This window comes from Malania oleifera, chromosome 12 (assembly GCF_029873635.1).
Source record: "Malania oleifera isolate guangnan ecotype guangnan chromosome 12, ASM2987363v1, whole genome shotgun sequence".
In the NCBI taxonomy this organism is placed as follows: domain Eukaryota; kingdom Viridiplantae; phylum Streptophyta; class Magnoliopsida; order Santalales; family Ximeniaceae; genus Malania; species Malania oleifera.
The window spans coordinates 42,778,205-42,803,050 of record NC_080428.1 but is presented as its reverse complement, the minus strand read 5'-3'; the positions used below and the strand labels follow the sequence as shown (position 1 = coordinate 42,803,050).

Here is a 24,846-nt window from a genome sequence, read left to right as displayed (position 1 = left end):
AATAAAAATTCATCAAAATTTAAATTTAAGGTTGAAAATCTATGCTCCTAAATGCAGCATTAGAATTTGATTAAACTATTTAACACTAATCATTTTATGCTGTTTGAAAAATCCTGAATAGTGGAATTTGTAATTTAAAAAAAATACATCACAACCCAAATTGTTCAAATTGAATAGAAGAATCTTTATATTACCAAAAGGACAAAAAAAAATGCATAAAGACACTAGCTAAGGAAAAAATCTCATTCATAACAAATCAACACAAGTGCATCTCACGTTTAAGTCAATTTGAGATTCATCGTAGCAATTTCTAAGTAAAAATATGAATGCCCCAATGCCCTTCATCGTATTCAAATAATCTTCCACAATCATGTTGCAGGATAAATTTGAAATTGAAACTCAACTAAACTTGATCTAATTTTGGAACACACCCTCAAATTTTCATAGGCATCGTGAAAAAAGCAGTGTTGTGAGCTTTGACAAAACAGAAAACCCTTATTTCATTTACTATTATTTTCAAGAATGACTGGCAAAACAACTGAGAAAGCTGAGACTTTGCAAAATTACGCTTCCTTCTTTTTCTCTTCCTTCTCTAGTTCCTCTTCCTTCCCTCCTAACCAAAGGGGAGAGATTAAGACCTCATTTAGGTTACTAATTTTACTTTAGAAATGAGAAAAAATATAGTAAAAAAGTTCATTTTCTTGTGTTCTTCTGCATCAAGTGATTCAAATTCTATTGAAAGTTAAAAACTGTTCTAAATTCTTTTTAAAAAATGAAAAAGCTAAAAGGTAATGTGTTAAATCAAATTTTTATTCATCAGATTACTAATACACTCTATTTTCTTTCTCATTTTTCTTAATAATCCAACATCAAAATACATACTTAAAAGGCAATAGGATTATGCACCTTCAACTAACAAGCGCTCCAATTTTCTATAAATCAATTCCCTCATGATCTATGACAAGTCCGACTTCCTGTGTCAAAAATCAGAATCAATATCAATTCCCTTATGATTTCTATGACGAGCCCAACTTCCTGTGTCAAAAATCAGAATCAAAATTTCATTTGGAGAAACTGTTTGGGTCCTCACAACATCAATTCCCTTATGATTTCTATGACGAGCCCAACTTCCTGTGTCAAAAATCAGAATCAAAATTTCATTTGGAAAAACTGTTTGGGTCCTCACAACAATGGCATGTCCCATCTGCAACATGGAAGTTAGCAAGCATGCACTGTACAAAGTAGCAGGGTGCAGGTGGAGGCAGAATAAATTAAAAAAGAAAATAGAAAAAAGCACGTAGGACAAGGGAGGAGGGTGAGGAGTATCCGAAACTTTTTGAGGCACTTGAACCATGGCATCAAGCATTGTAGCCCGACTCCGTGACCCTGCGGTTTACATTCCAGATTCAGAACATTATCAATCTTGGTAAAAATGTTCATTGATAGTCACTGAACTTGAGAAGAAGTTTCAAATCGGTCACCAAACTTCAATTTGTAACCTATAACACAACTTCAAACATTATTTCAACGTCGTCATCTAATGCACAACAATCATCCCTGAGCATTTCAATTAGTCACCCCAATGAGTTCTTTAGTCCCACTCACATTACCATTTCGTCACACTTTTTCTCAATCATATGGAGAATAGGGAGTATGGTTTTGTCAAGTAAAATTAAAAATCTCAACCTTTTGATGAATTTTCTTGCCTTTTACGCAATAAGGGCCAACTGAGATGGTTGTCTGGATACTAGATAACATTCTGATAATTACAGGGGATTATTGTTGCACATTAGATATCGGTATAATGTGCAAAGTTCAGCTCATTATATATTCCAAAGTGAAGTTCTGCAACCAATTTGAAACTACTACCAAGTTCAGTGACAATCTACAAAGCTTACTCTGATCTAACCTTTGAACTCAGGAATCTAAAAATGCACCTCCTGACTGCGTTTGGATTTCACTGAAATTGGGTTAAATCTGTAAATAAGAGCAAGAGTACACCAGAAACTGCGTATAACCATTCAAAAAACTAGAGGAGACAAACCTTAAGTTGAGGTTTTGTATATATAATGTCAAACAGTAGCTTCATAGCAGCAAACAAAGGCCTAAAAGGTCAAAAAGTTACGATGCATCAGAAAAAAACAAGGTATATTGTTTGTCGCTGAAACCACGAAAAGCATAACACAAATTTCACACAAAAGACTAAGCATTCTATCTACTTCAGACAATAAAGCATGGTAAACAATAAAACTTAAAATGCAAAATGTTACAGTTACACTAATGCATCTCACTACAAAAACTGACAAGCTAATGGTCTTAGCAGGACACAATAGATAAGCTCAACTCAACAAAAACTATAATGCTGTGAGGAGGTTGCAGACAAATTCTGCTTTGATACTTCTCCACATAGGAACATACACTTCCCCCCTATTGGGACACTTTTTTTTTATTTCAACCTGATTTCATCACCCAGGTTGTGGTCAATGGATTTCAAAGCATGTAAGCTACTTCAATGCTTTATGATTGCAATAAATTGTGGCACTAGAAACTTTTTTAAAAATGCTTTCAATCATTGTAGTAACTTTGATTTGTCAAAAGCCCATTCCAACACTCTCCACATACCCTTAGTTAATAAATTCCTAGTAGGTATTCACCTATCACAACTGCACTCTCAAAGCATCTTCCCATTTCACCAATCCTACTTGGTAGCTAGCTAAGTTCAGTCTATTTTAATCTCCTCCCCCCCCCCCCCCCCCCCCCCCAAACAAAAAAAAATTGGAATTAACATTTACTGCTAATTTTATTGATCAAAATTAAAGAATATAACAGATTAACCATCATTACAGGAACAGAATAAACTTATCCTTAATTAAGACTTCAAACCATCATTGCAACATCATTTCATATGCAGTAAAGTAACAGAAATAGAAAACCAACTTGAGGACTCCTAACTATCACAACCTTCAGTTGCCTTGAAACATCCTCCTCTCCAAGCATACTAATATGAAACAAGACTCAGCGTCCACCTGAATATCAAAACTATAGGTGTAACTTATAAAATTTCTTTCAACAGCCTTCTCCACTAGAAAACATCAACATCAACACACCATACAGCACATGAATGTCATCCACTTCTTAAAGTCCAACTGTTCTGGAACCACTAGCCACGTTGAGAGGTCAAACACTCTGATTTAAAAAAAAAATGAACACAGCATTTTAAAATTGATAAACCATGTTCAGTGCCTTCTAATATAAAAAGCACACGATATTCAAAATATAGAAATGATAAGGATGTAAGTTTTGAAATCCTCTAAAACCATTAATTTTTTTTTCCACAATTATTAAGCCAGAAAAAATTATGTAAATGACCAAGGATGTAACTTAAATGCTAACAATGATAACAATAATAATTATAATGATGATGATGATCATAGAAAAGTCAAGACTAGAACACCAGATTAAACAAGACTAACCACCTCAGCTTATAAGCAAACTGAAGGAGTAAATTTTTTTTAAAGTAAAAAAAGTATCCAAAATATATACATGTAGTTTCAGCATGCAAATTATATACTCATTATGCCACTTACATGAAAGAAACTCATCCTGCAGCTTCCTTGGCATACCGCTCCTCCAAACATTGGCCGTCTTCCATGAAACAATCATCAAATATCCAAAATTTGAAATTGTTGCAGAACTAACAGGACTCAAAATTCATTCTTAGGACCACAAAACTTCCTTGCTCGCATAAATCCAGTTTTACTAGTACACTTCAAAAATAGGAGCTCAAGCTGTGTTTGGTACCAGCATGCTTAGGCTTGTAATGGAATGGAGATGCTCCAAGCTATATCAAAGGAAGTACTACAACTGGAAAGGACTCAACTAGGAGTGATGAACTGATGAGAGATGATGCATTTGCCAACATTGATGTCTGCGCATCCTTTTCTAAAGAATTTTTACCATTTATTTTCTCAATCTATTATCTTTTACTGAATTATGATACGATAATATCATCTTAATATGGCCATATTCTCCTACGATGATTTCTTAGGCAGATCTAGTTTACACCAATACACATCAGGTCAATAGACAGTCGGCATGTAGCAGAGGAGACACCAGATCAGCAGGCAGTTTGCATACCAAGGATGTGTAGTGCGCCAGAAAAGGGAGCCAACAAAATTAAAGCAGAACAGACATTCAAATTCCACCAAAATCCATAACTGCAACTTCGTTAAACTATAAACCTACATTATTGGCCGCTTTAGGCCTGTTTTTCACTGCTGAAATAAAGTGCATATCCCCATTATAAACTTGAACAGCCTTATTGTACTATATTGGATGTTTTGCATGAAAAGCTCACGAAACCCTGTTTCTTTGTCTTTTAGAAGGGGGGCAGTAGCATAATTGTAATCTGTGGAAGGATTCTTTACAATATGTTGGATTTCTCCCCCAAAACAGGACTTTGGTGAGAAGATCAAAAGGCAAAGCAAAACATGGTTTACACAGAGGGTAATCAGATAACCAAATCAGCTTATTTCATTGCACTCTTGCCCTATAAATAACAAGGGAGCTATTGGTGAAAGCATTCAAAGATAATTTGAATGTTCAACAGGGAAGATATGTGCCCCCAATGCACTTCAGAGAGATTTGTATAAAATTCAAGAAAATAATAAGATGAGCAAACCTAGAAAGAAAAAGACTATATAGCCACATGTAGTAAAGAGAAGGAGGGGAAGAGAAAATTGTGTTTTCAAATTACAAAACACAACAATAGAAAGTACAAAGGTGGATAGGCAAGAAAAAAAAAAGAAAAAAACAGATGAAGATAATTGTCAAGTTGTCAACCATTGCTCAAAAAAGACATAGGTTAACTAATGAAAGAAAACCCAATTAATAGAAGTTGAGGGCATTAAAAATGAAGGCCAAAATAAATATAAACTAGAAGTGAAGAAGCTCAACAATTGCAACTTTAAATATTTGTTTATTAATATTATTCATACTATTACCATTGATGAGTAGACTAGCCCTTTTAAATTATATTAGCTTCCAACATGTATTTCTCACATAATTCCATAATTGACCTGCTTTCAAATCTGCTACTCTTTCGTATGCACAGCAAGCAATCAACTTCGTTTACTACTGACCTATATTTTTGTCTAAATGAATGCAACATAGATAACAGATAACATAATTTATAGTGATAGGTATAATACTCTTGCAAATCGCACTACAAAAGAATTTGAATCTTCCATTTAAGCCATGAAAATTGTAGTGAAATCACACCTAAGCTTCTGCACACACGCGAAAAATAGAGAAAATCAAAATAGAGAAGAAGAACATTGAATTTACATGGTTCGGCAATGTGCCAACGTCCACGGAGCCTCTATGCAATTTTCACTATCATCAAACGAAATCTGTTGTAAGTTTCAACCCTCAGCTACAATATGTCTAGATAGCTTCATATGAAAACCCCAAAATGCCCTCATATGATAATACAATTACATTGCGCCCTGACTCAAATGTACCGTACCGTACTGCAGTAGCCTCCCCCCCCCCCCCCCCCCCAAAACCACCAAACGTAACCCCACTAGGCTTAGTTTAACTGAATAAGGAGGATTCGCACATGGAGGACCCAAGGGCCCCTCCCATTTGTAATAGACTTCAAGTGGATAACCCCTCTGAATATGAGCCATAATTCAACAAAAATAATTTCAAAAACAGTGTATGCCATAAAATATCATAAACTTGCCAAAGACATGTTTTACCTAGATAGAAAGAGAAGGTAGAGGAAGGAATTCTAACTCAAGAAAATGTAACATGATATAACATCAGGGGCTACCCACACATTATAACTTTTATTTTTTCTTCCCCTTTAGGTGGAAAGGGGAAGGGCCTAGTCACAAGTGAACAGCATAGGGACTCGCCCAGTCAACAGAAAACAGGAGGGTTGGAAGTCATGGTGGATCCCATGAGACAAGCTCAGAATGACAACTGAACCTGTACTTCACAGGCAATCAACCCAACAGCTGCCTTGTCAAAGAAAGTCCAATAGTTAGTCAGAAGAGACAAGACCATCTCCTAGCATCTTCAAATCAGTACCATTTATACAAAATAAATCAGCATAATGAGAGTATTATAAAAAGAAAAGAAAGTTCATTAGCACAGAAAAGAACAAAACTAAAAGATAAGAGGAAATGTTCCATAGAGGGGTAGAATACCCTTGCAACCCCTCAAGAGCTCCTACCAAAGAAATCTACCTCCATATTAGCCAAATCTACCTTTGGATATTCAAGTAAAAAATGTTGGGGTTCATCTTCCTCGTGTAGTCAGATGGTGTAAACCTGGGATAGGTTGGGTTAAGTTGAATGTGGATGGGAGCTGTAGAGGTAATCTAGGGAATTGTGGTGGTGGAGGCGTGATAAGAGATGAAAAAGATTTATTTAAAGCAGTTTTTTCCTCATTATTGGGTTATGGAACAAATAACATGGCTGAATTGAAGGAGATTATTTTAGGGATTCTGTGCAAAGATCTCGGATTTGATCAAGTGGAGATTGCATGTGACTCTGCTTTGTTGGTTTAGTAGATAAATTTTGGGAAGTGCTCGGTTTGGAACTTATGGGAATTGTGGGAAGATCTTATGTTAGCATTAAGAAGCATACAGTTCAAAGTGGAACATGTTTACAGGGAGGCGAATATAAGTGTAGATTTCTTTGCCAAACAGGGTGAATCTGGTATTTCTCGATCATATAGTTGTCAAGATGATCTTCCTCAGCAAGTCAGGGGAATGATTCGATGGATTTGTTGGGTTTTCCTTCTTGTGCTCATGATGTTTTGTGTTATTACACTTTTAGTGGTTTAGTTTCTTAGTTTTTTGGTTGTTGGTGTTTGGTTTTTTGGTTTGATTTATGTTGGTTAAGTTAGTTTTAGGGTCTTGGAATTTGCTTTTATTGTCCCAAAGTCTCAAAATTGTAACCACGGTTTTACTCCGCCATAAGTGAGAGGTTTTCTAATAAAGTTAGGAGGTGCCACCCTCTTTTACCAAAAAAAAAAAAAGTTAGGAACTTGCCCACCAATATTCATTCCCCATGGGAGCATTCAAGAACACCTTGATTAGCCAACCAAACCACCTAGACAAGCAAGCAATTAGCGACCTGAAGAACAATGTTACACAACATCAACATTCACAGCTTCAAGTAGGATTCAGCCAAATTAATGTCGTCACATCATGACATTATCAGAAAAACCCCGATCATTTAGGGAAGAAAAGTTCTTTAAAAAAAAATTATTTGAAAAGTAGGAAAATTATTAATACAACCTATAAAAAACCAAAGGAAATTTGAGTCACATTCATAGATAATAGTATAATGCTTATGAGAAAAAGTATATTCAATGCAGCCATGCCCATGGTGCATCCCCATGATGGTCTCATAGACTTAATATTATTTTGACGGAATGGTCTAATACACTTGTAGCAGCTAGGGGTCTGCAAAATTCGGTTGAAACCAATTAAACTGACCAAACTGAATAAGATTGGCTGGTCACCTAAGCAAACCAGTTCGGTTTGGTTCAGTTTAGAATTTGTGAATTTTCAACTTTTGTCAGCTCAAAATGGGTTTTTTCCTTTGAGAACTGATTATATAAACATATGTGCCCAGTCCATCCTTCAAGAAGAAAGCCCAGAACTATCAGCTTCATCTGTAGCAAGTTGCAGCCTCCAGCTCTCAGAGTCTCACCCTCTGCTCATTCAAAAATTGCAGCTAGCCAGTTAAATCTCACACAGTTGATTCACAAGCTCAATGGCTACTCTCCACTATTGGAGATCATGCTCTACTGCACTGCCAATTAATCATCTTCCCCTGCTTTTGAATTCAAAAATCTGAAATTCCAGTCATTGGCTTCCCCCAAAGATTCTGGTAAGTTCTTCAATTCTCTTCAACTTCTCTTTTGTGAATCACAACGTTGAAATTTTGGGTGGGTGGATATGCAATGTCCAACTGATGCAGACTCAAGACCCTAGAAGTTTCTTTAATTTTTTATATTAAAAATTTTATATCTTAGAAAATTATAAAAAATAATGATACCTTAAACTATTTCTACAAAAAATTATATTGCAAATTCATGATGCACTGTAACTTTGTTGTGGCGAAGACTCAGCAGTTTGGTCAGTTTGGTTTTGTTGTTAGTAGAACCAAACCAATTTGGTCAGTTTGGTTTCAGTTGGGACCATTGATTCAGTTCCCTCTAGTACACCGAATAATTTCATTTTTATGAAATTTTAGGCCGAACCAATTGAAGGATGGATTGCACACCCTTAATTACAGCTGCTAGTAGAGAAATGAGCAGTAACTAATTGAGGCAAAAAGGATTACTATTAGATTCCTTGGATGCACAATCAGAACCTCCTGCAGCAAGATTCTACAAGACCATGGTTACTCAAAAAACTACAATAGATCCAGCTCAAAAAAATGCAGTGTCATATAATCTTTCATCTTTTTTTCAAGATGCATAGGTAAGAGTTGTTTAGCATGGATGATGTATGTAGACAAGCCACTCAATTTCTCCACCGAGTAAACAGAACATGGGTACACATGGCATGTACCCACTTTCAATAACAATTCCACTCATTGGCACTGAATTAAAGGAACTGACAAGCAGAAGCCATAAACAAAATGGCCATCACTAGTCCACTGAAGCAAATGGAAATAGAAAAACATATATTTATGGTTAACAGCATAGGATTTTAAGGCCAAAAATATAAGATCATTCAATTATAAGCCTGTTCTATTGGACGCCAATTACAAGATTTTACTTCATAACTTTCTCAGGATTCCAGGGAGATTGGAATTGTTGTTAATTAGCGATGCTTTGTACAATGAGCACATAAATAAAAAATATGTCCACCAATTGAACAAGACACCATGCATTTCCAGGATAGCTGAAGCCAATTCTATAAACTATATCTATAAGTTTTTGCCCGTAAACTACAAAACCTCTTTGAGAATGACATTTTTCAAGGAAAAATTGGGGTGAACAATAATTCCAACTAGATAACCAACAAAAAATGCCTCCAGAGTTGAGCAACTTATAAGATTCTACAGCATTCAAGTAGCGGCATACATTTGTTCTTTTCAACATAACTTTTGACTAAATGAAGAAGTTTCAATCATCTATTATCCTAATTGAACCAACTGAATAATTGGCATTGAACCATGTTCTTGTTGATTTTTACTGGTGGTTTCACCTAACGACTTTGGATTGCACTCGCAATGCAAGTTGTGAAATAGGAAATTTTTAGATCAAGACATGAAAGAAATCGAAAGATGAAAATGTAAATTCATGTCTTATACATGAACCATAGCATTGGAAAAGTATCAAATCCAAATGCACAGAGAATGGAGTGATCCAATAGCTGTTAAACCTATTCAGCATAGCCAGCTGAAACAGATCCAATCGCTGTTGTCATGGACCTTCGCCAGTTCGCAATTACTGATCTGACCACGGTTGCTGTGGAGCTTAAGCATTTCAAGCTTTCTTTCCCATTCATCATTTCAAGCTTTCCTTCCCATTTGGTTCAGCCACCAATCAAATCCCACGCTGACCAGCTTAGCCTCAAGAACAGATGGAAGCTTAGATACAGAGAAAAACAAGGGAAGACAGTGCAGAGAGGGATCTAGGTCCCCCCCACACCCACAACAACCCCCCCCCCGCACGGGGTGTCCTGGAGTCCTCTACAAAGGCGAAGGGAGAAAGAGGAAAAATAGAAGTTTAGGCATTGTACCATTAAATGGTTTATTTGGTTTACTCAGTTTTTATTAACCCAAACAGAGACCGAACCAGAGCACCAAAATTTCTTAAAATCTCTTCCAAACCACACCCAAAATAAAGATAACTGAACCAAACCAACTAAATTCAAGTGGTGCTGTCAATTAATTAAGTTTTCAAATTCAGAAAATTGCTGCACACCTCTACATTCATCTTGCTCCAGTGGATATAGATTTACTCACTTGATGGCTTGATAATCTATAACTGAAATTTTGCCCCAAAAATCAACAAACGAAACTAGGTTTAAAATGAAACATAGTTTCCTTCTCATTAACAATTAAAGCATGACACATTGCATCAAATATCAAGATATCATATTTAATTAGACTAAATGATAGTGCAGCAAAATAACAACATAGCACTTATATGTAGATTTACTCCCTTGATGGCTTGATATTCTAACGACTGAAATTTTGCCCCAAAAATTAACAAAAGAAACTAGGTTTGAAATGAAACATAATTTCCTTCTCACTAACAGTTAAAGCATGACACATTGCATCAGATATCAAGATATCATATTTAATTAGACTAAATGATAGTGCAGCAAAATAACACCATAGCACTTATATATGGCACCATCATCAGAATGCATAGACACTTACATAACTGCACTTAAAAGTTCCAAGCATATGTGACATTATGACATCTATGAGACAACCTACAGACCAAATCTATGATATTAGTAACTCCAGCACCAAGGTACCAGTATGACGACACAAACTGAAGACCAACACTTAGCATCAACAGCACCACAGTTCATCTTCCACCATGAGCCCGCTGCATGTCATATGTACCCCAGGAAGTAGGTGGAGCACGAGCAGAAGCAGGACCAGGACCATATTGAGCAATACCTCCAGCTCCACCCTGTCCCTAGACCAAATAAAGAATCCGACAGTAAAGCAATTGTTGGAAGCTGTCATTGGGTGTTTTCATACAAATGTGAATGCTAACAGGTAGCTAACACTTACAGCATTCATGCTATATCCAGCAGAATAAGGATGTCGTCCATATGACATCTCAGTATCACCATAGCTTCCGCCATAACCTGCACCTACATAGACAGAGTTGACCTCAAATCGACAATGACAACCATGGACAAATGAAAGTGAAAAACTCATTGCTTTTGAATGCCAAAGAATGCAGTGCCAACAACATCCAATTACTATCATGCAATGGCACGGGTTCAATCCAGCCCCAGGAAATAGCACTATCCATAAAACTAGTGAAAATTTTAAAAGAAAATAAACCTGAGTATAGATGAGCTCATAGGCAATGAGAAAATTAGAATTTAACAAGCCAAAGGCCAAACTGTTTTAGGATTCTACAGAAAAATATTTTCTTTGAATTTGGATACCATACAAAACTCCTAATCCTTTCTCCTCCCATGAGTCACATTTGACACTATTGCTATCAATATCTTATCTCACAGCTGACCACCTACTACTGATTGTCACCCATTGCCCCCCAATCATCAACCGCCACTGCTGACTGCCAGTAGCATCACTGGTTGCCACTGTCTGCCACTATCCACAACAGCCAACCACCACAACCTGATGCCACTGCTGACAGTCGCTACCATCATACAGCAGATGGCAGCTACCCAAAAAATGAATGAAGAAGAAGAAAAAGAAAAAGATATCTTTGGATCATCCAAGCATATCTTTTATTTTCATTTCCATAAAACTAAACTCAAACTAAATTAACCAAATGCATTTTTTAATACAAAATATGCATAATGCGAGTTAATGTTTCATTTTCAAAAAATTAAACACATGACTACAAGTTTTTGAAGCCATAATCAAATAATGCTTTAACATCAACAATTTGTTTTCTCATGCATCTTCATCTCAATAATGAAAATCACCAAAATTCCCAATAAAACAAGTTCTCGGCAGTTGAAATAGATACAATGCACGGGGGGGAAATTTGGCGTTTTCTCCCCCCACTCCCCCCTTTTCCTCTTTCTCAAACAATTTTGAGAAAGGGAGATAGACCAACTCAATACAATTGTGTGCTGCATACACACAGAGCACTCAATACAACTATTTTGGTGCACAAGAAGAGATCAACACATCAAGTGATTCAGGTTTATAATTACAGTCATCACAAACTCATCTTCAGAGAAAAGGAAAAGGTGTTTAGACCTGTTGGCTTCCATGTTTGTCAAAATATATCACAAGGGAAAAAGAATAATTTTGCACCTCTCATTATGGTTAAAAACAGGAGGAATTTCAAAACAACAAAGTAAAACACACATACTACTTCACCATTGAAGTAGGTTAGCAGTCTCCATATGCTCATGAACAAAACAAGGTTCAAGTTCAATTATAGTCCAAGATTTCCCGAACCAAATCATTACAAACACAAAAAATGCAGGACAGACAGAAATGAAAGAACAGGTTTTGTTTCTGGTGATTAACTGTATTCCTTGAGTTAGCTATCAATAGATACGCACAAAGCTGATGACATGACCAGATGCTTTTTTATATAAAAAGAAGAAATTTGTCAACAAAAAACAAGAAAATACAAAGAGGATGAGAAATTCTCACATCACCTAAAAAAATAAAAATACTACTACTACTACTACAAACAGACAATTAAAAAACTAAGCTAAAAGGACCACACACCAATCCTGCTGAATATCAAAGAAGGTTGCATTACAAAACCATCCAGAAGTGAATACCCACAATGATGCCAAAAAAACAACCATATTCCAAAATAATCTATAGATGAAGCACGATCACAAAAATCCAATCATGCCTCTGGTGGTATAGAAGTTTTCATAGAAATCATAAACTTCCCTTTTGATATCCACTTTTTCAACTTGTACCTTCCTCTCCAATTCGACTCTCATCAACACAGTGTGCATTTGCAGTTCAGTGGAAGAATCTAGTATTCTAAACCCCCCTCCTTAAGCTATAGAACCCTGGATTTCTGTCTCCAAGGTATCACAAGTTAATGATATTAAAGAGTTCTTTCCTAAATCTCCTAGTCTGACTCTCTGCATTGAGGCCTTGAACAAGCTCTTTATCATCCAATTCCTTAATGCCATTGAGGATTACATTCTTTTTTATGTGAATATTAACAGAAGTATGGTTGTTCCACCATTTCAATTTTTTTTGTTCAGCCCCTTAAATTCCAAGACAACAACAAAACTTGCTTTCCCCTCAAAATGAAAAGAGGAGTGCCAGTATTTAACCTAATAATGAAATCCATCGTGCTTGAGTCACATGTTCTCAAACCAGAAATGAGTTGGCCCTGACTTAATTTCTTCAAGCATCAATAATAATAGGGAAGTCGTTCAAGGTGGGCCTTGGGAGCAAAATTTGAGTAACCTTAGGGAAATGTTCTCCCCTAATGAAGTTAAGAACCTACCCATCCTTGAAATTGAGAGAGTCTCCATGTAGTTTGACCATGTGGAGGGACCACTCAATGAGGGCACTAACATAGATGAAATCAAAAAACTCTTGCATCTCTAAGCCTCATAGGTTCTCCTGCTCCTTCCATTTTTGGAGGAAAGTCATTCCCTCTAAATACGATCTTCGGCCTCACCATAAAGCTTGGACCACTAAAGATGTGAATGGGTTATGGTGTTGGTGTTTGGAAATTCAATTCATCAGGAGAGGATAACATAAATTTTTCTCTCTCGTTCATCTACAAGCGGGTAATGGGGATAATGTGCTATTTTGGTACGATACTTGGGGTGGCCAATCCTTACTTAGCAGAAAATGCCCTTCCATCTTAAGGCTGACTAGTGACAAAGAAGCCCTCGTAGATCATGGGATTTCCAGAATGTTCCCTTGGCTAGAAATGTCTTCGATTGAGAAATTGACTATCTTTCAGAATTTTATGGCAGACCATCCAGTGCCAGAACACTAACAATGACCCTAAGTAAATCCTGACCAAAAAAGGTAGTTTTACAATCAGATCATGTTATAGAAATCTAACTCTTCTGACAGAAACCAGCAGCAATTTCCCTTAGAAACCCATCTGGAAGACTGCAACCTCTACAAAGGTTGCTTTCTTGGCATGGGCGGCAGCTCTGGAAAGGATCTTACCATTAACAACCTCCAAAAATATTCCGCTCCTGTATTTCTTTGAGTGAGCCATATCCTTGCATTGAAATTTCAGAACATCCCACAACACCATCAGACTTGGCTTCATTGTCTTCCCAAAAACCCTTCTTCAATGTTGAAGAGCGGTGGTTTATCATCAGTTTATCCCTTTGATAGTCAATCCCCATTGCTTCAAGCACTCACTCTCACCTTCCACCTCTAAATGCTGAAGATCTGGCTCAAAACCCTTCTCACACCCTTTGGTCATTGCTAAGATTCTGTTCTCCTGCACATGGTTGAAAGCATTGCCTTAGGTAGGAGAATAACTTGTGGACTTGTTAAAGCCCAATTTCCAGACCAAATGTTTAAGATCTCAAATCTCTCTTATTACACGGGAAAGCAGGCCATACTATAAATCCTTAAGTCCCAAATCTCATAACCACCATAGGATCAAGTCCAATCCCTTTCAGCTAAAAAGACCCCAAATTCCCCTCAGCCGTCATATCCTCCCTCTAAATCCACAATCACAATATTTCCATTGTCCTCCAGCATGCTCTCTCTGGAGAGGACCGTCAGAAAACCACCATGCCAGACAGTGAGAAATGCCTGACTTCACCACATCTGCATAATTAGGCTTGTCGATCAACGTATCAAGGAATGGCTGGCCCTCTATTATCTTCCCTGAATATTATGAGATCCACAATCCCTACAAGCCCACCTCTCTTACTTAATTGATTAACTCCAGACTTATCCCTTGAGTTGTCACAAACCTCTTCATAAGAAAATCATTAAAAAAAATTTAAAAAGAAGCCATGACCCAGAGGCCTCCAATCCATCTGAAATCCTTATACAAGAACTCTTCATGTTACCCTGTAACTTCCAATAACCATGAAATGTCCCCATTTGTTCACTAAAAGCCTCATCAATAGAGAGACCCCAGGATCTCTAAGCAATTGAAAGTTTGAAACCATGGGTAATCAGTTATTACAGACTAAAATTCTCTCAATTGGTCCCAAACCCATGCATTCCATAGAAGACTCACAGAGAACCACCTGTTCCAGTCAACCTTAATTCTTGCATACAGAATATTGACCATTTCAATACTTTCCTTCCTTCAAATTGATAATGCAATTTGCATCTAATGACACCTTTCCAGAGCTGTCTTTAAAATACTCTTTTCTTCTTTTGGATGTTTAGATATCTTGCATTTACATTGTCTCCATTAATCTATAATATGATAAATAACAAACAACATATTTAAAAGGGTTTGAATCCTGAGAAAAATATCTTACCAAAGCAATCCAATGCTCAATACCAAAAGGGTAAAAGGCATTGACCTCCTCTGAGATTTGGTGAAAAAGACACGAACCTACCTTGAGGTTTCAAAAATCCAACAACTTCCCCTAATGTTTCAAAAATCCCACAAACCTCCTCTAAGATTCGCCAAAAATACACAACACTCCCCTTATATTTGGAAAAAACAAAAGCCTTTTAAAGGGTATAAGCATCCCAAAAAACAAATATTAAGGGAGGTAATTGTTGTTCATGGTGTGGCTCTTATACTTGGGGTTTCATAAAAAAAGGAAGGAAGAAAAACATAAGGGTGCTGCACAACAAGGACTCGTCGATGAGTGTCTTGTCCTCGTCGACGAGTAGATACCAAGAGGCCTAAAAGTTCAGAGTTTATGAGATACCGAGAGCAAAAAAATGGGGTTGTCAAATTCGATGGAAGCAGAAATTTCGGTTTATGGCAGAGGAGAGTTAAGGATATACTTGTTCAACAAGGAATGGGAAAGTCTTTACTTGGCGTTCAACCCGATGGAATGGATGAAGCAACATGGGGAGAATTGCAAGCAAAGGCCGCTTCTACAATACGCTTGCATTTGGCCGACGAAGTGCTCTATCGTGTGATGGAGGAGGATTCTCCAGCGGCTATATGGCAAAAGTTAGAAAGCCGCCGGTACATGTCCAAATCACTCAATAATAAACTTTTTCTTAAGCAGCGTCTTTATTGGCTTTAGATGGTTGAAGGATCAAACTTAGATCAACATATCAATGCCTCTAATCAAATCATAAGTGACTTGATGAGAGTTGATGTTAAGTTTGATGAAAATGATAAGGCTTTGATGTTACTAAACTCCTTACCATCGACTCATATCTATAAAAATTTAGTTACCACCCTTACGTGAGGAAAAGAGACTCTTGATCTAGAAGAAGTAAAAAAGGCTTTACTGAATTTTCATCAAAGGCTGAAAATATGTGATGAAGGAGAAGAACTTGTGGTGAAAGGTAACAATGAGCGTGACAAAGGAAAGTTAAAAAGTAGGTCAAGTCAGAAATCTCGTACTCAATCCAAGAAGAAAAAGGAAATTCGGTGTTATAAATGAGGTAAAAAGGGGCACGTCAAACCGGAGTGTTCGGATTGGAAGAAAGGGAATGCTGAAAAGCATGGGGGGATTTCAAAATCAGCAAATGTAGTTCAAGAAGGAGGTTCAATTTGTAGTAATGGTGATGTTCTTTCAGTTTCATCAGGGTCGAATAATCTTACGGACTCTTAGATACTTGACTCAGCATGTTCTTACCATATAACTCCAAACAAGGAGTGGTTCAACACTTATAGGTTAATGAACTCAGGTTTAGTTCTTATGGGTAATGATGTTTCTTGTAAGATCATTGGCATAGGAAATGTTAAAATAAAAATGTTTGATGGTGCTTTGAGAACCTTGAGCAATGTAAGACATATATCGGAGTTAAGGAAGAGTTTGATATCACTTGGCACCTTGGATTGTAATAGTTTCAATTACAAGTCCATAGGTAGAGTTATGAAAGTAAGGAAAGGAAATCTGACGGTGATGAAAGAACAAAAGCTAGATGGGAATGCTTACACATTGCAGGGAACTACTGTTGTAGGTGGAGCTGCAGCCGTTGATGCTGAATCTGATGAGATCGTCTTGTGGCATATGCATTTTGGGCATATGAGGGAACATGATATGAAAGAATTACACAAGAGGAAACTCTTGAAAGGTTTTAAATCATGTCAGCTAGACTTTTGCAGGATTTGTGTTCTTGGAAAACAAAACAAGGCAAAATTCAAGTCAACTGTTCACAAGACGAAAGGTAGTCTTGATTACGTGCATTCCGATGTTTAGGGCCCGATTAGAGTTGCATCAAAGGGTGGACATGTGTATTATGTGAGTTTTGTTGACGATTACTCACGGAAAGTCTAGATATACTTCATGTGGCACAAATCTAATACATTTTCCAGGTTCAAGATTTGGAAGGCTGAAGTGGAAAACCAAACAAGGAGGAGAATCAAATGCTTAAGGTCAGACAATGGGACAGAGTACGCTGATTCTCAGTTTATGGAGTTCTATGAGTAGCAGGGCATTAAGATACACTTTACCGTTCGCCGAACACCTCAGCAAAATGGTGTGGCGAAAAGGATGAACCAAACTCTGACTGAAATAGCTCAGTGTCTCAAGCTTAATGCAAGGCTACTAAAGAACTTATGGGCCAAGACAGTTAGTATGACTTGTTTTCTAATATACCGATCACTAAGGACATCACTAGAGGGTAAAATGGAGAAAGAGGTATGGATCGGAAATGCAGTAGACTACTCTAAATTGAAAGTATTCGGGTATCCAGCCTATGTCCACGTGTCTAGTGAGGAGAGGTCTAAGCTTGACCCGAAATCTCGTCATTGCATTTTTTTGAGATATCAGAGTGGTGTGAAGGGGTACAAGCTGTGGGATCCGGTGGCAAATAAGGTGGCGATTAGTAGAGATGTAGTCTTCGATGAAAAGACTATGGTGAAGCATACTCAAGATTGTGATGAACAGAAACAGGAGCCATAAAGCTGGGACAGTGATGAACATGTTGTACAAGTGGAGTTGGAAGCTCAGAGCAATGATAATGATCATGGTCCTTTGATTGCAGGGAGCTATAGCTCGAAAAATCAACAAGTCGACGATATTCCTATACGAAGATCCAGACGCACTATCAAACCTCCATCAAAGTATGGATTTGAAGAGTTAGTGTCTTATACTTTCCTTACTAGTTGCAACGATCCAACTACATTTCAAGAGGCAGTGTACGGCCAGGAGAGAGTTAGGTGGCTAGGTGCAATAATTGAGGAAATGGAATCACTTTATAAGAACCAAACTTGAGAATTGGTGGAGTTTCCAGATGGAAAGAGACCAATAGGTTGCAAATGGGTATATAGGAAAAAGGAAACAATTTCAGGAAAGGACGGAGAAAAATTCAAAGTAAGGTTAGTGGCAAAAGGGTACTCACAAAAGAAAGGGATAGACTATGATGAGATCTTTTCATCTGTGGTCCGACACACTTCAATCAGAATAGTGTTGGGGTTAGTAGCCTATTCTAATCTTCATCTAGAACAAATGGATGTGAAAACGGCGTTTCTTCACGATGACTTGGAGGAACAGATCTATATGGTACACCCGGAGGGATTCAGTGAACCAAGGAAAGAAAACTTAGTTTGCAAGTTGAAGAAATCTCTTTACGGGTTGAAATAGTCTTCAAGACAATGATATAAAAGATTTGATTCCTACATGATCAAGATTGGCTACAAAAGGTGTAAGTATGACAGTTGCGTATATATGAACAAGCTTGATGATGGTTCTCTTATTTTCTTGTTATTGTACGTCGATGACATGTTGATAGCTGCAAAAGATTTAACTGAGATGAATCAGTTAAAGGAACTGTTGTATAAGGAGTTTGACATGAAAGATCTTGATTCAGCCAAGAAAATACTTGGAATGGAGATTCCCCGAGACGGAATTGCAGGGAAGTTATGGTTATCTTAGGGCGGTTATGTGAAGAAGGTATTGGAGAGATTTAGCATAACTGATGCAAAACCAGTGTGTACATCTCTAGTGAGTCATTTTAAGTTGTCTACTGCAGATTGCCCAAGTACGGATGAGGATATCCAGGACATGTCAAAAGTTCCCTATGCTAGCACTGTGGGGAGTTTAATACATGTCATGGTGTGTACGAGGCCAGATTTGGCACATGCTGTAAGTGTGGTGAGTAAGTTTCTCTCTAATCCAGGAAGACAGCATTGGGAAGCCGTCAAATGGATATTTAGATACTTATGGGGTACATCGGAATATGACATCATGTTCGCTAAGCAACAAGGTTGTCCTTCAGTTATGGGGTTTGTTGATGCTGACTATGCAAGAGATATGGATGACAGAAGATCTACAACGGGTTGTGTTTTTACCCTTGTAGAAAGACCTATATGTTGGAAATTAATGGTTCAATCTCTGATAGCATTGTCCACGACTGAAGCTGAGTATATGATAGTTGCCAAAACTACAAAGGAAGCCTTATGACTTACTGATTTGGCCAAAGAGCTGTGATTGCAGCAAGATGGGATTGTGCTGCGTTGAGACAGTAAGAGCGCTATTTATTTAGCAAAGAATCAAGTATACCATTCTAGAACCAAGCATATTGATGTGAGGTTCCAAAGGGTTCAGGAATTGATTACTTCAGGTGAACTCATATTGAAGAAGGTTCACACGTCTAAAAATGCAGCAGATATTTTCACAAAATGAGTGACTAATGAAAAGTTCAAGCATTGCTTGAACTTACTCCATGTCTCCAATTGATAGAAGGGAAACAAACCCAGCCGAACGTTTCAAGTTCAAGATGGAGCAATTAGATATGTTTTTCGAGTTCTCCTAAGGGACGTATAATCGCCAAGGTGGAGATTGTTGTTTATGGTGTGACTCTTATACTTGGGGTTTCATAAGCAAAGGAAGGAAGAAAAACATAAAGGTGCTGCACAGCAAGGACTCGTTGACGAGTGCCCTATCCTTGTCAACAAGTAGATACCGAGAGGCCAAAAAGTTCAGAATTTTTAAGATATCGAGAGCAGAAAAATGGGGTCGTCGACGAGTGGTCGTACTAGTCAACGAATGGCCTTCTCTGTCTCGTCGACCAGTGCCCTGTTCTCGTCGACGAGTGCATCTAGGCTGCGAGAAAATATTTGAATTTTGAATTGGAACGTTGGGGTAGTTGGAAATTCAGAGGGAAACTTCCGAGGAAGTTTTACTTATGTTCTTCTGGGTGTGTATTGATAGATGAGAGAGATCATTGTGAAGTGTATTGTGTACTTCAACATTTCTTAGTGAAATTATTGTACCAATTGCTTCCGTGGATGTAGGCTTTGCCGAACCACATTAATTCTCATGTTGATTCTTGTTGTTTCTCATTTACTGGTTGTGTTTCATTTGCTTCTTGTTATTTTAATTATTCTGTTGTGCATCCTTTATCAATCATTATTACAACAATATGTATGATGTTTGAAACCTCATGGGAGGTTTGTAGGATTTTTCAAATCTCAAGGGAGGTCTTATCTTTTTATCAAACCTTAAGGGAGGTCAGTGTCTTTTACCCTTATCAAGAAAAACCAATCTAACTAACCGTAGCTATATAAACCATCCATTCCCAAGTCATGTAATGATGTATTGAATATATCATAGCGATTGTGCATCACATATGGCATGGTATATGGCATTTTTAAAGAATAAACAATGATAGCTCAAAGTATGACCCACTGTCTACTCCCGCGCTTTTATCACTCTCTCTCTCTCTCTCTCACACACACACACTCTCTCTCTCCCTCTCCCTATGTATATAGAATGAAATTTTTAATGAGATAAGAGGCCCAAGATAGTATTATATATATGTAATTTGATTTAGGATTATTTAATCCAACTTCCTTGTGAAGTGAATGTGTTAATTATATTTTCTATGATTCATGTTATTGAGTACCCAAAACATCTTTTTTTTTTTCTATTTGCATCACCTATATTAGACTTCTAGTGTTATTTTACATGAACAGTCTTTACACTTATCCTTCAGTTATTTTTAAATTTTTAATTGCAATTTGGATTATTCTTTTTTTTTTTTTTCACATATGGAATCACTATGAACTCCTTCACAATATCCAGTTGATTATTTAATAGCTTAAGGGTGTAATAAGCACAAGACAATCTGGAAGCATTTTTAATGATCAGGGGCAAGATGAATTTGAAATATGCGGGGTTTGGGATATTGCAGGGCAGAGGGTACCCCATCAACGATTTCAGTGTTTATATTTTGAGTTTATCAAATCAATTACATGAGACAAACTTTGTCTAGTTTAATATTCAGCATGTTTAGTAATAAAATTAGTATGGTTAAAAACTCAGCACATTGTCTGCTAATTACTCGCATTACTGATTACATACTAACAACATTACATATCAGTTAAGTCTGGGATTCAAACAGTAGATATTGCCTGACCAGAAACTGCTTATACCTTAATCTGCCACAAAGCTCACCCCTCCCCATAGAAAAGAAAATAGAAAAAAAAATTCAAAAAAAAAATTTAATGACATGTAAAAATATGTAGAAGTAAAGGAATTCCACTATATGCACTAGACTTTGAGTTTGAATTTCAATCTGCATCTTCAATTCAAATGAAAAATCAGCTAAAATTAGCACCTCAGGCTCTAAGGTTCAATAGAGGAAACAAAATTTCTAGATTACGTTAAGCTAAAAACACAAGGAGACACGCAAACACATGCACAATCCTCAAGTTTAAGGCAACTTTAATAACAAGAACTTGAAGGGTGCATATACCCAGGTTTCCAACAGCAGCAGCTGCACGTGCTCTCTTTTCTGCATTAGCTAACTCTGCACGAAGCTTTTCCATCTCACGGGCCATTGCAATCAAATTCCTCTCCATGGCTTGACCATGCTCATAATTTTCAGCATACCCTTTCTTCTCATACTCAATGGCAGCCCTTCACAACAAACAACGCAGACAAACAAATATCTGAAGACATTAATTACAACTGTACAAAATATTAAATAGTACTACTTGCCATTTTTAAAGCACTTCTATTGCTTCCAATGAACCAAACTTTTGGACTGTCGGTCATTGGATTAATCAACTAATCATACACCGCACCCACCCACCCACTCCCCACCCAAGAAGGGTCCTTTCTTTCTTTCTTTTAAAAAAATAAATGTACACAATGCAAAAAGTTTTACAAAGTAAATGCACTAAAATAATTAAGAAGATGTAAAAGAATTCTTAAAATTACTTTAATCCTTCATTCATTTATATACATACATACATACATAAATATATATGTATACACACACACACACACACACATACTACAAGTGAAGGCATTTGAATCTCAAATGATAGCATATGGGAGCACCAAATCTGCAGAATACTGAATGGACGAACATGCAAGTGAATCTCAAACGATAGCTTATGGGAGCACCAAATCTGCAGAATGCTGAACGAACCAAATCTTACAAAAGGTTAAACATGCAAGTTTGAGATACTATATATATTTATTTGCAGCATTCTTCTTTTTCACTTTTTTCCTCTGTAATCTCCTTAATTTTCCTCTTATCTACGTATTACGCATACTTCTGCTGTGCTTTGAATAAAATCTCTTCGTTTAAAGAAAAAAACACAAGAGATAATAGTTACGAAGGCACAAACAAATGTTTTCGATATGGTTAGCATTATATGAGGGGGTGGTGGGCGAATGTTAAATTTAGAGTAACTAAAAGATGTTAATTAAAATATGTATCTTCCCTGACTAGCATGTCGAGGGTGGACCTTTTTTTTTTTTTTTTTGGCTTTCAGAACTAAGAAGAGTAGACTAGAAATTTCTATATCAGCAGTACCTTGCACGACGCAATTCTTGCTTCATGCCCTCTATCTCCCCCTTTAGAGCGGGCAGCTTTTGCAACTCAACACCAGTCCCATCCAAATCCTCAGTCATAGCCTGGACCCGTCCAGTAAGCTCCTGCCGCGCACCACTTAGCTGCTGAACGTCCGCACGAACCTGCATAAGCTCCGCTTTCATCGCATGCACTGCATGAAGATCCGCCTCCATTTTCCTCAACTTCTCATACTCTTCCTTCAATTGCAAATCCGCCTCGGCCCGAACGGACCCGAGAACGTTCGCCATTCTGCGAATCTCGTGCTGCGACAATTCCAACTCCTGCTTGAGCGCGACGTGGGTCGCCGCCAGCCGCTGGTTGTCCACGAGGAGGGCTTGAATTTCATGGTGCTGTGCTGCAAGACGATCCTCAATTATGGCCGCCGCCGGGGGGCCGGGGAGAAGCGGCCCTGGCCCCGGAACGGCGCCGCGGGCAATGTGAGGATTCCGGGCATCATCAAGAAGAGATGGGTGGGGCACTGGCGCAAGTGACCGGCCGTACGGAGGTTCGCGGATCGGCAAGAGCCCGGCGTGTGATGCCGACATTAGCGGAACCGGAGGTCCTCTGTTCCGTGCAGACATGAACGCTGCTGAAGATTCAATGGCGAGAGAGAGAGAGTAAGTCAGTGAAACCCTAATTGACTGCGGGAAGTTCGGAGAGCGAAGACGAGAAGGAGAATTGACTCCTCAGGCCTAACTCAAAAGCAGTGGGAAGGGAATGTTCTTGCAAAGTTGGATCTTTACTGGTTGAGAAACGTGCGATGCACGTCACTCCCTAAAACTAGCCGTGGCCCTTCGCAACTTTTGAGTGATAATAATTATATCAAAATAAATTTATAAATATTTATAAACCACTATAAAGACATTATTAGAATATTTATGGAAATATTTAAAATTAAATTGAAAAATATAAATTCCCTTTCTAATAGAGGAGAATATTATGAGAACAAAAATTAAAAATTAAGAATTCAAAATTTAAGAATTAAATTCAGATATTTTATATACTTGATAAACAAATGTTTACTTTTATCTTTTAATACTATGTGGGTAATTGGGTAAGGGTTATGAGTCAGGGGCCTTGAAAAAATATCTTTCTTTAAATAAAATTAAAATTTTGATTAAATTAATAAATATATATAATAATATTATTAAAAAATATATAATTATTTTATTTAACTATTATATTTCAAAACTCATTTTCTAGGACTATATGAACAATTTTAGTATACACAGTAATTGAAAAAAAAAATACATTATTAAATAAAATGTATTATTCAATAAATATTTATTCATATCTCAAAACTCATTTTTTAGGACTATATAAGCAATCTTAATATACATTGTAATAGCAATAAATATATATATATAATTTATCATTTAAAAAATATTTATTGTATGGATATTTTATTAATCATGTCACCATCTTTTTTGGAAATAAAAATTATGTGTAAAATGAATGATCTATCCATGAAAATTAAATTTTACTATTAAAGCATTTTGACAATTGGTTACCAAAACCACTAAATTTTTTTTAAAAAAAATATTTTTTCTAAAAATAGCTAAAAAATGACGATAGCAATAAAAAATTAAAAACTTGGCCAAAAGAATTGTTACAATTTTTTTTCTTTTTAAATCGTAAAGAGATGAAAGTAGAACAAAAATAGAAAAAGTAATAATAATACTTCGTTTAAAATATTTTTACTAATTCTAAATAGAATTAGCAACTCTTTTGACCTTGAGAGTGCTAAGCTTGTTTAGAATTGGTTGAATTGCGAATCAAGAATCCAAGTTGAGCTGAAAATCTAGAAACATGATTCTTAAATCAAACGACTTATTCTCTTTTATCCCAGTAATCTATCAAGCAAAGACAAATGTGAATTTCTTATTTGAGGTAATATTCCAACATGCTTCATCATCAATGCTCGTATTAGGAGAAGAACTAGTGCATTGTTTTAGATAAAAAAAATTTCAATTGATAACCTTTGAGGTCATTTCCATTAAAAGTAGTAAACACACAGAATCGTGTTGATTGATAGACTGAGTTCTTCTATCAAATATTTACCATAATGATGAATAAGTATACTGAAAAGTAGGCCAATTATCCTAGAAAAGGGATGTCGATCTTCCATTTCCAATTTTATGCTTGATGAGGAGATTAATTTGACACTTAACTTACAAAATCTATTTCCAAGACCAAGAGCTCCTTGCAATTG

At 36.9% G+C, this 24,846-nt stretch overlaps 1 protein-coding gene across 11 annotated transcripts; it reads right to left on the bottom strand.

Moving 5' to 3' along the window:
- Nucleotides 1–794: 794 nt before the first annotated feature.
- LOC131144644 (protein FLX-like 1) lies at nt 795–23,439 on the bottom strand. Of its 11 annotated transcripts, XR_009133857.1 has the most exons (9): nt 22,596–23,395; nt 21,525–21,688; nt 10,788–10,870; nt 10,523–10,689; nt 3,108–3,186; nt 2,962–3,026; nt 2,045–2,105; nt 1,910–1,960; nt 1,129–1,386 (listed from the first exon to the last, which is right to left on the bottom strand). XR_009133857.1 is itself a non-coding variant. In XM_058093412.1 (4 exons), exons 1-4 carry the CDS (start codon nt 23,213–23,215, stop codon nt 10,576–10,578), a joined length of 975 nt encoding a protein of 324 aa, XP_057949395.1. In that variant the 5' UTR covers nt 23,216–23,439; the 3' UTR covers nt 10,320–10,575. The 11 variants fall into 11 exon arrangements, 4 of the variants coding, with proteins under 4 accessions (XP_057949395.1, XP_057949391.1, XP_057949394.1 ...); XR_009133856.1 differs by having other exon boundaries at nt 2,962–3,186; XR_009133858.1 differs by lacking the exons at nt 2,962–3,026; nt 3,108–3,186.
- Nucleotides 23,440–24,846: the final 1,407 nt, after the last annotated feature.

What these genes read in the sequence shown, in the direction of transcription:
- LOC131144644 (XM_058093408.1), bottom strand. Translation starts at nt 23,215, where the DNA reads ATGTCTGCACGGAACAGAGGACCTCCGGTTCCGCTAATGTCGGCATCA. An exon ending in CAAGAATTGCGTCGTGCAAG is followed by an intron (nt 21,689 to 22,595) that starts GTACTGCTGATA and finishes TTTGTTGTGAAG; the next exon opens with GGCTGCCATTGAGTATGAGA. An exon ending in TGCTGCTGTTGGAAACCTGG is followed by an intron (nt 10,871 to 21,524) that starts GTATATGCACCC and finishes CTGTCTATGTAG; the next exon opens with GTGCAGGTTATGGCGGAAGC.